This window comes from Megalobrama amblycephala, linkage group LG22, assembly GCF_018812025.1.
Source record: "Megalobrama amblycephala isolate DHTTF-2021 linkage group LG22, ASM1881202v1, whole genome shotgun sequence".
Lineage (NCBI taxonomy): Eukaryota > Metazoa > Chordata > Actinopteri > Cypriniformes > Xenocyprididae > Megalobrama > Megalobrama amblycephala.
Window position 1 is genome coordinate 33,080,466 of NC_063065.1, and position 15,726 is coordinate 33,096,191.

Genomic DNA, 15,726 nt, shown 5'->3' on the forward strand with positions numbered 1-15,726 from the left:
AGGAATAATCCATGGCTATCTGTGCATTAAACAATTATAATGCATGACGTGGAGGCAAAGAACCGCCAAAAGCATTTTTTTTTTTTTTTTTTTTTTTTTAAGTATATAAGTTGATAAAAGTTGTAAGGTAATTCTATGAGATATGAATGTGAAAACTGTACACTGAACACACACACACAAAATAATTAGTTTTAGATTGTCTGTTGAATGTTTTTTGTTTTATAATATATTTTCTGATGTTGTAACATTACATAAAAAAATGTAAAAAATAATGTTTTGTACATTTCTTTCTTTTTCCTGTGTACATTCCATGGAAATATTTTGTACTCATTTACAATGAACATTTAACAGCAGTACATATAGTATAGTTTGTGTTTGGGACTCGTGCAGTTAAATAAAATTATTATTTTTTTAAATGATGGTCTTCTGTTAAGGTTTTCTTTTCTTAGTGAACATTTAGGCGTCAGCCTTTTAACAGGTTAATGATTGAAAGAGGTGCATTTTTGAAGCTGTTGTCACCTCAAATCATAGCTAAAAATATCTTTAACACCATGTGCAACAGGTGAATAATAAATGATGCATATGAAGGCATTCTGGAGGTCAGGATTGGGCGGCCCTTGAAGGCCCGGGATTATAAAAAGAGATCTGTGTGCGCAGCATAACCATACAGGCAAAATGAAGGTCCTTTTGCTCCTGGGATTGGTGGCTGTTGCTCTCTGTGAGCATACCAAATTTGTGGGGTAAATTCTTAAACATATTTTTCTCTGTTTAACCAAAAAAAATTACACTATGTGGAGCTAATATCTAAGATGGCAAAGAATATCTCTCTTCACACTTTTCTAGAGATAAAGTCCTCCGTCTGAAACCTTTAAATGATGAACATGTGACAATCATCAAGGAACTGGGCCAAAAAGTCAAGGTAAAATTTAAACTCTTTTTAAATATTTATTTATTGTGTGTGTGTGTGTGTGTGTGTGTGTGTGTGTGTGCGTGTGCGTGTGCGTGTGCGTGTGCGTGTGCGTGTGCGTGTGCGTGTGCGTGTGTACCTATATGTGTAAAAAATTTTACCATTTTGTCCATAAAAAATTCTGGTAATAAACAATGACCATGTAGGACCAACCTTGGCCACCAGGTGGCACTATCAGAAAGCATGAATTCTAATGCTTAAAAGGCGAATTTTTGTTTCTTTATCTGTTGATTTGATAATCTAAATTAAGACAAAACGTTACAGTGTCTTCTAATACAGTATATCTCTCAATGAAATTAATTTACCTCAGGCTAATGGTATTAACATTCCCATTGATGAAGATCATTAAACAACTAGAAATAACTCCACTTGTCAAACATTAGATAGAAAAATCATACAGAGAGAGAGAGAAAGCGAAAAAGATTAAATTAGAGGGATTTTGGTAACACTTTATTTCGATAGTCCACTTTAGACATTCTACTAACTACAAGTAACTTACATCAACTTATTCTACTACCCAAAACTTAAAAACAGTCTACTAATACTCTAATGACTGTTAGTTGATATGTAGTTGCAAAGTCACTTGTAGTTAGTAGAATGTCTGGTAACACTTTTTTTTAAGGTGACGTAGTTACACGTTACTACATGTACTAACTAAAGTAATAACAGTACATTATGCATAATTACAAGTAACTAACCCTAAACCAAACCCTAACTGTAACTCCCTATAGTAAGTTAAATAATATTACTTACTTATTTGAGTAAGTACAATGAAACTGTCACCTTAAAATAAAGTGTAACTGAATGTCTAAAGTGGACCATTGAAATAATTTAATTTAATTTAATTTAATTTAATTTAATTTAATTTAATTTTATTTTATTTTATTTTATTTTATTTTATTTTATTTTATTATTTTTTTAATTATTTAATTTTAAGACACAACAATACTTTATTCACCTTGCGGTTAAGAGCTTCTGGAATTTTGAGATCAACAGACTGTATAAAAATCTATTGATTCTAAAATCCTCTATGGCCATTTTGTTTCCACAGACGGAAGCTAACAATTTTCACAATATGGCAGCAATTTACTTGTGTAAAAAAAAAAAAAAAAAAAATAGCATGCAGTATCAATTATACAATTTAAACAAAAATATCTGGACACTAAATGTCATATTAAACCAATTATTACTAGAAATGTTACATACATGTTTAATAAACTATGCACTTTTTGCTTGAAATCATTTTGAATGATATTTGTTTTAAACAATGTCTCTGGGGGCCTATCATACACCCGACGCAATGTGACTCCAGGTGTTTTTTGTTAGTTTCAGCTCGACACAGTTATCATTTTCACATCCAGCGCCATGTTGTTTAAACAGCAAATGCACTCGTACCCATCTGTTCACCCATGGGCGTGCTGGTCTGAAAATGTGGTGTGTTCAGGTGCATTGTTGGCGTGTTGCTATTTTGAAAACGACTGCGCCATTGACCAACTGAAGCTGGCTTTTAAAGGGAATGGGAGATGAGAGTCTGATTGGTTCATTGCACGTTACACCCAAAACACACCCATGACTCATTAAGAAAGTGGGGAGAACTCTTTTGGACCATGCACCTGGCACACCAACCATTTTTTTCTGTCGTTAAACTAGCAAAAGTGGATTCGGACATGCCCTAAGTGCACCTCTGCCATGTGCTTCAGACCATGTGCTTAGATTGTTAAAATAGGGCCCTAGTAGCTAGTTGGATTTCATCAGGACACATGGTTGCACATCCGCAATTTCAGTAAGTGTACATGCTGCACCCCCTGCAGGTGGATTTCTGGAGGCCTGACAGTTCTGACCTTGTGAGCATTGGCATGAATGTTGACATTCATGTTCCTGCAGCTGGGCTTGACATGGTCTTCACCATTTTACAGCAGACTGGCATGGAAGCTAAGTAAGTATATTTCACAAACACGTACGTTGCGTTCGACTTTGAAATGAACAACACAGGCTCATGCCTGGCACTTATATTATGGTTCAGAATGAGTAACAACATACAATGACATGGTACTCTAAAGTACTGTACTTCAAAGAAAGCCATGTTTGATTTCCCCTCCCAAAATAATGTATTTTTGACATTCTTATGATTTATTAGCTGGTGTAAAGCTTTAAAATAACTCATTGTCTTTGCAGGGTCATGTTTGAAGATCTTCAGGAGGCTGTCGAGGCCCAGATGGACAACATGAGGGTGACAAAAGCCCATGACTACACAAAGTACAACAGCTGGGCGACAGTATGACTGCCATAATTCCCCTTAAACTTTTATTCATTTATTTATTTATTTTCCATTCCAGTTGTGTAATTAGTTTTTTTGTTTTTTCTCACCTTCAGATTAATGACTGGGCAGTCTCCATCAGCTCTGCCAACGCTAACCTGATCAGCAGGCAGGTGATCGGGAACACGTATGAGGGACGCCCCATGCACCTTCTGACGGTAAAGTCCTGGTAAATCGGCTTACAGAACTCTGTATACCCTTGTGAAAAAGTAGTGCACAGCATACTTTTAAAAAGAGTACTTATTACAGAAATAATAAACTTTAAAATAATACACACAAGTGTGAATTGAATGTAATGAAAATGTAATAAAATGATTACGGCAAGTATAGTTATTTTATATATATATGGTTACACTTATACACATGGTTACACTTTATTTTAAGGTGTCTTTGTTACACTGTAATTATACATTTAAGTACTCAGTAATGTTAAGTAACTACATGTACTTCCTATAGGGTTAGGATTAGGGTTTGGTTTGGTTTGGTTTAGGGTTAGTTGCATGTAATTATACTTAATTTATAGTTATTACTATAGTAGCTACATGTAACATATGTAACAATGGCACTGTAAAATAAATTGTTACCACACACGTTTTAGATTTAAAGTACACATTGATTACAGTTAAGCACACTTTTTTTCACAAGTGTATGATCAACTCAGCATCTATCACAGTGTATAGGACATTTTCTTAAGTGATGGACCAACCAATGTATTGGCCAGATATATTAATTGGCTGATATATGACAATTTTGAGATTATCTGCATTGGTTACCAATACAATAATATTGTTCAACTCAATACTAAATATGGTTGTTTTAACAATAAAACACTTGAAATTTTCCTCTGACAGGTTGGAAAGAAGACAGGCTCTGCTAAGCCAGCTGTCTTCATGGACTGTGGCTTTCATGCCAGAGAATGGATCACTCATGCTTTCTGTCAGTGGTTCGTAAATGAGGTACAGGATAAACAATTTATTTCTCTCTCTCTTTTTTTTTTATTAATGTCTTTCATTCAAAAGATCTATCAATCTAAATTTAATTTTACTCATGATCAGGCTGTCTCCACCTATGGAAGTGATCCTGAGATGACCAACCTTCTGGATAGAATGGATTTCTTTGTTCTGCCTGTCTTCAACATTGATGGCTATGAATACACCTGGACCAAGGTCATGACATTTATATTGCCAAAATATATTATTCATATTGTAAAGTATATTGAAATATGTTCTTAAAAAAATGTTTTGATCTAAATTCTTATCCTTAAAAGCACTTTATGTTTTTCTTTAGCCAACGTTAGCATTGTTATTCTTCCTGTATTGCCTACTTATAGTACCGACATTTTTCATAGAATACAGTCTTCATGTAAGTGACTCAGATGACTCATCATAAACCTTTTAAATTGGCATAAAAACTACTGAACGCTCCTTTAAAAGCTTGTAGACAGATATAGCCTATATTACCCATACTTCAATTTGTATTACTTCATTCCTTATTTGTATTGTTTCGTATTATTTCTCTCTATTAATTCTACAATGTGGAGGGAAAGTAACAATAAAGAACTAGTGGGTGTGCCCAAACACAGAGTGTGCATCGATTTTGACTTTAATGTATATAGTAAAGAGTGAAAAACAATGATCTGCAAATTCTTGTTTTGATCACACAGGACAGGATGTGGAGAAAGACTAGATCCAAGAACAGTGGCTCCAGCTGTATTGGTACTGACCCCAACAGAAACTTTAATGCTGGATGGTGCAGTGAGTACATGCTTCCTATTAAATCTATTGTGATAAACTAATACTATATATTAGAAATCAAGTCAAATGTCAAGTCGCACAACATTGCTTAACAAGCAAGGCTTCCTTGGTCTACCATTTTCACCACAAAGAACATGCTGGTTGATCACCAGTTGTTGGTGAAAAACAATGCTATGCCAACTAGACCTGGACCAAACCACACTGCTCTAAGATGGACTTTTCAGCAGGGATTTTTAAATAAAGTTTGTTTGAAATCTGATAATATGGAATAATTTAGGAACCTTGGACAGTGCTCTATAAGTAGAGTAACATATCAGGGCATATTACCCTGTAATTCATTAAATATGTTCAGGTTATTTTCCAGTAAACACACAGCTAAAGTAGTTCCAGGCAGGTCTTGACCGTATCTTCCATATCACTTCAGCAAATAATTTCAGTTATTTCAAAGCTCCTTACAGCCTACAACAGCAAATGAACCCAAACCAACACAGATAAACTAACCAAGCTAATAAATATAACAAACATTTCCATGACAAACTTGAAATGAATTAGGTTTCATTATCTATGTAAATCACTCTCTACATCATTGTACGTGTGCAAAACTTTACAGTTTCGGATTTCAATCAATCAAGTGTTTATATGTCCTATTGAACAGATTACAAAAGGTTTAAACATTAAAGGTTTAAACAGGCCATTTAACTGGTGGTTACATGCACGTGGTTACATGCAACTTTTTTTCCCCCCGACTGTGCTACTAGTCTGATTACAAACGGATTATTAGGTAATTTATAAACGCAGCTAGTGTTAAAGGTGCCCTAGAACTTTTTTTTAAAAAGATGTAATATAAGTCTAAGGTGTCCCCTGAATGTGTCTGTGAAGTTTCAGCTCAAAATACCCAATAGATTTTTTTAAATTATTTTTTTTAACTGCCTATTTTGGGGCATCATTATAAATGAGCCGATTCAGGCTACTGGCCCTTTAATTCTCGTGCTCCATGCACACGGAGCTCGCGCTTGCCTTGAACAGCGCATAAACAAAGTTTACACAGCTAATATAACCCTCAAATGGATCTTTACAAAGTGTTCGTCATGCATGCGGCATGCATGCGTCGGATTATGTGAGTATTGTATACTGTTATATTGTTTACATTCGATTCTGAATGAGTTTGATAGTGTTCCATGGCTAACGGCTAATGCTACACTGTTGGAGAGATTTATAAAGAATGAAGTTGTGTTTATGAATTATACAGACTGCAAGTGTTTAAAAATGAAAATAGTGACGGCTCTTGTCTCCGTGAATACAGTAAGAAACGATGGTAACTTTAACCACATTTAACAGTACATTAGCAACATGCTAACAAACATTTAGAAAGACAATTTACAAATATCACTAAAAATATCATGGATCATGTCAGTTATTATTGCTCCATCTGCCATTTTTCGCTATTGTTCTTGCTTGCTTACCTAGTCTGATGATTCAGCTGTGCACAGATCCAGACGTTAATACTGGCTGCCCTTGTCTAATGTTGGGAACATGGGCTGGCATATGCAAATATTGGGCCGTACATATTAATGATCCCGACTGTTACGTAACAGTCGGTGTTATGTTGAGATTCGACTGTTCTTCAGAGGTCTTTTAAACAAATGAGATTTATATAAGAAGGAGGAAACAATGGAGTTTGAGACTCACTGTATGTCTTTTCCATGTACTGAACTCTTGTTATTTGACTATGCCAAGATAAATTCAATTTTTCATTCGAGGGCACCTTTAATATTTGAAATCAACCCAAACAAACACACCACTCCCTTCATTGCTCCACCCCAAAATGTACGAACACGCAGTGCAAGAGTGGGTGTCTCTTTATCATAGCTGAAGCAAAGCAAAATAATGCTTTGCGGGAAATAAAGCGAAGACAGTGAACAAACAAAAAGAAAGAATAAAAAATGAACGTACAGTACGCAAGTTTGTTGTCAGTCGCCAGCAGCACACCAGCTCCAGACAAACAACGACACTCAAAACTCCTGTTACAACAGCTAACATTAAAACAACAGCATATGTGAAACATAACAAAACCAATTTTACTCAAATATGGAGCAGAGTTAAAACAACCTCGGCATCTGTTTTCAGGCCTCCCACTCAGGTCTCTTCAGTGAAAAGCTTTTCTAATATTCTGTAAATCTTCTTGCTCATAACCCTTCTATTTTCCAGTGATATTCTTCTTTTGTAATGTCTCTCAGCCATTTATCTTTCTACAGTCTTTCTTCAAATCTCCTGCTTGCTCACTCTGTATCCTCCCCCATCATGAGTGGACACGCCCCCTACCGCTGATTGGCTACAAGTGTGTTGTGGTGCTTCTGTCCGAACTGCATTTCTCAGAAATCACTTCCTGCATCTTTATGCCTCTGTTACTAGCTCTAAATGACATGTTGAAATAAGCAACAGAGCTTTGGGATGAGATATGTAAGAAATTAGTTTAATTTTAGGACAAAACCTGACAAATATCTTGAAATAAAACATCTGAACAATGTCTTGGTAACCATAGTAGAACCGGAATAATTGACTCTTGGCCATTGGATTATTAGAAACCACCTTGGGTGTACATTATTTTTCCAATAATTCAATGTTTGTTTTCAATTACTCCTTACACACTGTATGCTGTTCACTTTCCAGCCACTGGAGCTTCCAGCAACCCTTGCAGTGACACCTACTGTGGAAGCAGCCCAGAATCTGAGATTGAGTCCAAGAATTTGGCCAACTTCATCCGCACCAACAAGTCTATCATCAAGGCCTACCTGACTGTCCACTCATATTCCCAGATGCTCCTCTTCCCATATTCCTACAAATATGGCCTGGCTGCTGACCACTCAGAGCTGGTACCTGTTCATAAACACATACACACATGCATTGTAGCACATTACAGAAATGTCCATTGCATTTTCATATATTTGAGCTTCTTAGAGTCAGTAGCCCCTCACTGCAGAACACTCGAGATCCAGGGGGTGGAGTCGGGTAGGTTAAGGCATATGTAAAGTGGGAGGAGTTGGATCCAGGGGGTGGAGATTGATAGATAGATCTAGATCCAACCCAACCCCCTGGATCTTGTGTTCTGCAGTGAGGATCATCTCCTTAGAGTGGTAAATCTGGCACAACTCTGTGTATTGACTTGTACTTTGTCTTTTTTTTGGCAGCTGAGTGTGTCTCAGGGAGCTATTGCAGCTTTACGCACCCTGTACGGAACCAGATACACTAGCGGTCCTGGTGCTACGACCATCTGTGAGTAAAAAGAGTCCAAGATAAAAGCTCTGATCCTAAAGCTGTGAAGAGAGCTGCCTGCTTCCATCTAGGCATCTATCTAACACAAATGCACATTGGTCTAGGCATCTTTTAACTTGAATGGAACCTCACCAATCACAGTTGATTGCTAAGTTAGGTTTCAGAGCCATTTTGCAGGTTGTGAGCAGGTTTTTGCTGATTTGTGCTTCCTTAAACCTGACCCTTCTCATTGCAGACCCTGCTGCTGGTGGCTCTGATGACTGGGCTTATGACCTGGGAGTGAAGTACTCGTACACCTTCGAGCTGCGCGACGAAGGTCGTTATGGTTTCCTGCTGCCCGAGTCCCAGATCAAGCCCACTTGTGAGGAGACCATGCTGGCTGTCAAATACATCGCTAGCTATGTGCTCAACAACCTGTACTGAGAGGGAACTGTCTGATTGAATACATCAGGATTTGTTTCTTATAAAATACCGTGATCAGTAAAGCAATAAAACACCAAAGTCTGTTTGTTGAATGATATCTGATGTATGATGGAGACGTCCATTAGATAGAAGCAATTAGTAACTATTTATACTATCCAAAATATACAGTGGTCCCAAAGACTATTTGGACACTCTTTCACACTTGTCTGAATGTGATTGCATTATGTGGAAAAAAAAATAAACATAAATTCAAAAGTGGCATCTGCAAACAAATAAGGTTAGACCTTTTCTCAGAAATCACTTCACTTTTCTGAGCCATTTTGGCAGGTGCTTTTAACTGATATTTTAGTGGATGTATGAAGTCAGTTCTCCTCAAGTTCTCTGAGGTTCAGAGGAACCACAATTCAGATCATGGGGAGAGTGGGGTAAGATGAGCCATTTCTTTTACTGATGTGGTCCTCAAAATAAGGGAAAATAAGGCCGAAGTAATTTCAGGATGTTTCCTATCATTTTAAATGATCAAAGGGTTCTAAAAATATGGCTTATAAAAAAAGTGTTTCTCTGGCTCAATTTACCCCAGGTTAGGGGTAAGTTGATCTAAGTCAGTAGGTGGGTGTAAATTGATCATCTAACTGAATCTGAATCAAACCCATGTGAAATTTTAAAGATAATTTACCTCTTTTAAAAACTAATTTAATAATCACATTTCCTTTTACAAATAGTCATATTTCTTTTTTTAAAGCTAACTTAAACAACATAAAACCAACCAAATAAAGTTTAAATTTCAGTATGTTTAATTGATTGCATTTCTGAAACAATATGTTGAACACCAAAGACCTTCCCATAAACAGACTAAACAGAGAGTTTGAGTAAAATTAAATAAAAAACTAAGTAAGAATGAATAAATGTCACTGAAACTAATAAACATTTTAGTCAAAAGGTTCTTGACATGGTAGTTTTTCTGCAATGTCGAACATGTTAGGCCATTAGAGACTACAGGTGGAAAGATATAAATGATTAAACATCCTCTGGTTCGTATCAGAGAAGGATTTGGTGTACTTGTACACTGTTCCTATCAAATAAACTCAAAAATAAAGATAAACTAAACCAGTTGCATAATAATACATTGAAATAACACCAGTTTATACTTCAGATTCAACTTAAATTCAGTGCCTTATGGTGCAGCATTTGGCTCACTTTGCCCCATAGCTGCCAATTTGGGAAAAGCTAGCTAGCTTACCAATTCAGAACAATATTTAGCTAAATGACTTGCATGGTTTTATGCGTTACTAAATCACCAATATTCATCATACATATTTTTAGACCTGGACAAATTTGCTTTGATTAAACAGCCATTACATCTGTTATGTTAAAATTTTACTTTAACAAGCTAAAAACAGTTTCTAAAGTAAATAAGCGACTTCCACTCCTCCCATGTGCTTCTCCTTTTCACAGTCTGGCAGAAATGATGGGTGGTTCTGAAATATATGGTCACATGACAATAAAATGGTGTGGTTGCCAAGATACAGGGGGGTGGGTCAAGTTACCCACTGGCTCATCTTACCCCACTCTCCCCTATAGCATGAACATGATCCACTAACGACGAGAAAGATAGAAAGACATACATTTTGTCTTAATTTTGATACATCTGTTGTGTTATAATTTGAAACCTAACAAACTTATTTTTTTTCTAAATGGTTTGCTTGAAAAGTGTGTTTGTGCCACTGATCTATAAGATACTATATATAGATAAGTGGGTTGTGCTATATTTATCCAAAATAAATTGCACTTGGTTTGACATTGTTATATAATGAAAAATACATTTAAACATTTTTAGTGTGGCTTGAGAGTCTGAGTATTTTCGGGACTGTTTATACACTAGTATACTGTAATTCTGCTCCACAATTCAATGCCTCACTTTTCTGTAGTGCCACATATTATATATGGCATAAAAAGAAAATGGCCCTTTGGTACCTTGGTTGAGAGTGAATACAGTCCGATTCGGGATAGTCTTTAGAAGTCTCACCACTTGATGTCTCCCTTTCACAACAATCATATTAAGGTGAATAATGGAGATGTTCATTTCCGTCACTGCTATTTGACACATGGACTGCATCTGGAATTGCATACTTCCCTACTATATAGTAGGCGAAAAACAGCACGTGACAAAAGAAGTGTGTCTGAATTCACGAGAGCAGGTAAAAAAGTACCCGGATGATCTACTTCTTCTGGCTAGATCCTGAAGTGTGCATATAATGGACATTTTACTATCCCATGAGGCCATTTGTAAATGGCGGTGATGTGATGCAACTGACGGTGGAAGGTCATGTGATAAGGGCAACATGGCGAATGTAGTACATTCAAATTATATTCATACTATATAGAACGTTGTGAAGTAATTACCTATAATTCAAAATAAGTACCTACTTAAGATTGTATGTGATTTCGGACGCAGCCGTGCTAATCAAGCTAGAAGACTGTCTGAAAGCAGTTTCAGATTACTATGAAGGCACATTTTTATTGAAAGTGGTTTAGGATCCGAGGCCCTTAGGAAACGCGGTTTAGAAAATGGATGGATAGTTTTAGCCTGCCTCTCAAGGGACCATAACATAACGTCTTCTTTATGTTTAAAACCTTTAAATTTAACTGAGTGCATGAAGCAATGCAAACAGTATGGCAGTATGTAGCCTACACAGTACCCTTGAACAGAGATTTCATCAGCCGTCTCTCCTTAGGAACTTAAATCACAGAATGACTGAACTTGTGGACTTGCACCAAAGTCTTTCAAATGTAAAATCTTGACATGGAACACGATGACTTTAATGGGTGCTTCTCTCTCTAACATGACATTGTTTTGTTGATACTCGTTAATGTTTTGCTCCAACACATCACCAACCAGTTTTCTCACAATCACGGTCACCATGGTGGTCAAAAGAGATTAAAGGAAATGTTGTTATTTAATGAAGATTCATTAGGGCCAAACTACATTGTATTTTTGAAACATTCATTTTCTGTGAAGCTGTTTTAAAATTGTATGCTCTGCATAGCATATAATTTAATGAGGTCAGAAAAAATGGAAATAAATTTAAGAAGGCAAGAACTGAGGCAGCTGGCCAGTTCACATTACCGGGCAGCGAATGTTGACCAACTGTTTCCTGTGTTCTTTCTCCAGTGGGTGCTTGATGGCTTAGGCTTTCTTTAAATATATCAGTTTTAAGGATACATTTTCAGATTTCATGCTAAAATCCTTTTACCGTGGGCCACCTTTTGCCATTGGGCAAACATAATTTGAATGCACAGGTCTTGTAAGATACGGTATATGACTCTGGCGCCATCTAGTGTTCCTATCTGACCATTTCCAGGAATGTCCATCCAGACCAGTGCTCAGTTAAAGGGGTCATGCCTATTGTTCTTTGAGGTCCACTTATAATGTGTGCAATATTTTTACATCAAAAACATCATAATTTAGAAATAAGGCTATTTTCTATCCTGTTTTTGAGTCTCTTTTTGAAATAGGCATGCTGTAGTGATGTGAGGATCAAGGTTATATCTGCAGATCTGGTCAAGGGCTGGGTATGTGGTATGTAACGGCTGTGAAGAACTGTATTTATGATGATAAAGTAACAAAGCCTATATCCAGACTGCTTATGCTGAACGTATTTCAACCTATGGTACACAGAGGGGTAATCGCTGGCACGTGAGCAAAAGCGAGAGAGTTGACGCCTATGTATTTCATTCAGATAAAGTACCTTGTACCTGCATACAGATCTACATTTTGAGATAATCATTCCTCATAGTAACACAGCTTGTTTTATTAAGTTAGTAGTTATAAATACAGTTAAAGTGTGAGAATTAAACTGCACAAGTCACATTAGCAATGTTGTGAAATTAATGAATGCATAATAATCATGATAATCGTGAAACCATGATTATTCTTCGGACTCATCAATCATTGCATCCCTAACAATCATTTTTATTTTCACCTGTGTCGAACTGTCTTGTTTAAAAATGAATCTGAAGTAAAATGAAGTGAATAAATTAACAGTTTCTTACTGACGTGATCTGGAACTTTGTTAAAAATAAAGGTCATCCAGTCTTAGGATCACAAGGAAGGCAATGCAATGACTGTGTTTTTCCACAAATCGGCAATGCAAAATGTATTATAATCCTCAGAGCATCTCTATCATCGACTAATCCTGTGTTTGCTCTTTTGTATTTATTACTACATGGCATGCGCAAATCGGTGGGCGAGGCTAAAGAGGCAATGATGTAGAAGTGGGCGTTGCTCTTCTACTGCAGAGGTGGTCTTTCGTTGCACTATTACATCATACTGTGACAAATTCAGAAACCAGTCATTTTGGGAGCTTAATTTTAATACAATTTTAGTACAATGCTCTCGCGTATGTGAAAAGATAAAAAAAAAAAAAAAAGATTTCTCATTTATGACCCCTTTACCTCTTTCCCCACCAGTGCCAGAATTTTCTGGCTTTCTGCGTTTTCATTGTTATATGGTAGCAGGTGCTATTATGCATCTTTTGAAAGAATACAGAATCTAAAATGTTTTGTTGTTGTTGTTTTGTTTAACCTGTTTGTGCCCAATTTTTTTCTAAATGGTTTCATGCATATAGTTGTGTTAATAGTGTCCCATGTGAACATGTTCTGCATTTATTTTCCACGTTTTTTTTTATTATTTTTTTTTTTTTCTTAAAAATTGTATTTGAATGTGCGACAAATATAGTTGTCGGTGGGCAAATATGTTGTAAGCACCCTTTCATTGTCAAATTTGAATAGGAGGAGAACATTTGGCATCTAACTCAATATAACTGCTTTCAACAGATCAATCTCTATTCATAAACACATTTATTATGTATAAAAGTTGAAGAACATTTCATTCAAACCCAAAAAAAGCTCCTATAAAAATAACCTCTTGACTATGAAAACACAACAAATCCATTTGTTTTAAAGTGGGGGAACACAGTGCAGAACAAAGCACAGCCTATTAAGTTGCCCCAATAGGGCATTGTGAATCAAAAAGTTAAATGAAAATAAATAAATAAAAATAAATAGAATGAAGAAATTTTGCATCTATATGTGACCCTGGACCACAAGACCAGTTATAAGTCCCATGGGTATATTTGTAGTAATAGCCAACAATACATTGTATGGGTCAAAATTATCGATTGTTCTTTTATTCCCAAAATCATTAGGAAAGATCATGTTCCATGAAGATATTTTGTAAATTTCCTACCATAAATATATCAAAAATGTATTTTTGTGAGTGGATATGCATTGCTAAGGACTTCATTTGGACAACTTTAAAGATGATTTTCTCAATATTTTGATTTTTTTTTTGCACTTTTAGATTCCAGATTTTCAAATAATTGTATCTCAGCCAAATATTGTCCAATCCTAACTACTACATCAATGGAAAGATTATTTATTCAGCATTCAGATGATGTATAAATCTCAAAAAAAAAAAAAAAAAAAAAAAAAAAAAATGACCCTCATGATTGGTTTTTATGGTCCAGGGTCACATATAACAAATAAATAAATACATAAATAACAGCGCATACAGACAATTTCCTTCAAAAGACATTCGGAATATGAAGTTATGTCATATGTGTCCTCCCTGCTCCCCTTTTCTATCTCTCTTGGGTAGTGTTTTAATGGTTTGCATTAATTTTTTGAAGCACTCATCATGCAAGGCAACACCGCATTTCTCACATGCAAAGGAAGTGCGTCCATCAATATCAAATTAAGCTGTACAGCGGAGATGTAAGTTAAAATGTTATGTTCTAGGTGGGATATTATGAAAGACAAAAGCACTAAACAAGACCAATAACCTTGACTTAATAATCTATTAACACAGTATACCCCATTTCCCCATGATATATGTACTTAAAAGTCATTTGCCCTCCAGCAACTATAGTTGCTGCTTTGACTTTTGACTAAGTGTACAAAAAACTATAGATCTCTTGTAAGATTTGTTTTGTTTGGATGATTCTAGAGACCCTCATGATTATGTAGATATGTATGTCAACAAAAAATACTTATTTGTAACATGAAAATGAGGTTTCCTTGGGAGAGTTTGCCATGCTTCCTGGAAGTAGGGGCAGGAAGTTGACAGCCTCATGTGGCAGGAACCTTTTTGTTGTTGTTGTTGTTGTTGTTGTTGTTCTTGAAATCCTTTATTTGGTTGTTTTCTTGCATGTCATTGAGACATAAAACATGGATGACATCTAGAAAAATACTTACAAAAGGAAAATGACAACTATACACTGCGGCAACTATCAGGCCCGGATTGGCTAATCGGGAGCACCGGGAGAATTCCCGGTGGGCCGGTCAGTTTATTTGGCTGTGAGGGCCGGTGTTGTCATGGCACTGGGTTGAAATATGGATGCTCTAGAAACTGTGGACGCGGCCAAATGTACTAAGATGAGTAGCCTAACTTTTTCCTAAAAACCATTCAGTGACGGATTTAGGCCTGGACGGCCCAGGGAGGCACGGGGCACCCGCGCAAGAAAAAACAAACAAACGTTTTTACCGCTCATTTGCACGCAACGTCAATGATATCATGTTACTCGGTGGGTAAATTAACCTGGTCGGGAAGACAACTCACTCAAAAGTATACGAGAAGAAGGGATGAGGTGACGTCTGTAGGGATAGTGGGACAAGTTCTAAATCAACACTAAATTATGGTAAGGCAAAAGGTCTAAGCCACCGGAGGCCGATTTAAGTAACGTAAACAAATAAAAAGGAAGAGGGGAAAACATGCAAAAGATAAAGGCATGTATGCAGCTTACTCATATCGTAATAATAGTAGGCAAATAATAAAATATGGCCTATCACTTATGTTATGTTGCTTGCTATGCTACATTGGCCAACAATATTCATTTTTCTGTCCAGCTAGCTTAACTAGACAGTAAAATGTGATTTTGTAACATGTAACTTTTTTTTTTAAACAAACGTAATAGCCTACTTTAATATTTTAC

At 36.2% G+C, this 15,726-nt stretch overlaps 1 protein-coding gene across 1 annotated transcript; it reads left to right on the forward strand.

Moving 5' to 3' along the window:
* Positions 1 to 581: 581 nt before the first annotated feature.
* Positions 582 to 8,812, forward strand: cpb1 (carboxypeptidase B1 (tissue)). Its single transcript, XM_048174834.1, has 11 exons — positions 582 to 740; positions 844 to 919; positions 2,779 to 2,903; positions 3,143 to 3,242; positions 3,341 to 3,442; positions 4,136 to 4,240; positions 4,340 to 4,450; positions 4,948 to 5,038; positions 7,709 to 7,911; positions 8,227 to 8,311; positions 8,547 to 8,812. Exons 1-11 carry the CDS (start codon positions 676 to 678, stop codon positions 8,732 to 8,734), a joined length of 1,251 nt encoding a protein of 416 aa, XP_048030791.1. The 5' UTR covers positions 582 to 675; the 3' UTR covers positions 8,735 to 8,812.
* Positions 8,813 to 15,726: the final 6,914 nt, after the last annotated feature.

Coding starts and splice junctions, on each gene's coding strand:
- cpb1 (XM_048174834.1), top strand. CDS start 676: ATGAAGGTCCTTTTGCTCCTGGGATTGGTGGCTGTTGCTCTCTGTGAG. Junction 3,443..4,135: donor GCCCCATGCACCTTCTGACG/GTAAAGTCCTGG, acceptor TTCCTCTGACAG/GTTGGAAAGAAGACAGGCTC. Junction 8,312..8,546: donor TCCTGGTGCTACGACCATCT/GTGAGTAAAAAG, acceptor TTCTCATTGCAG/ACCCTGCTGCTGGTGGCTCT.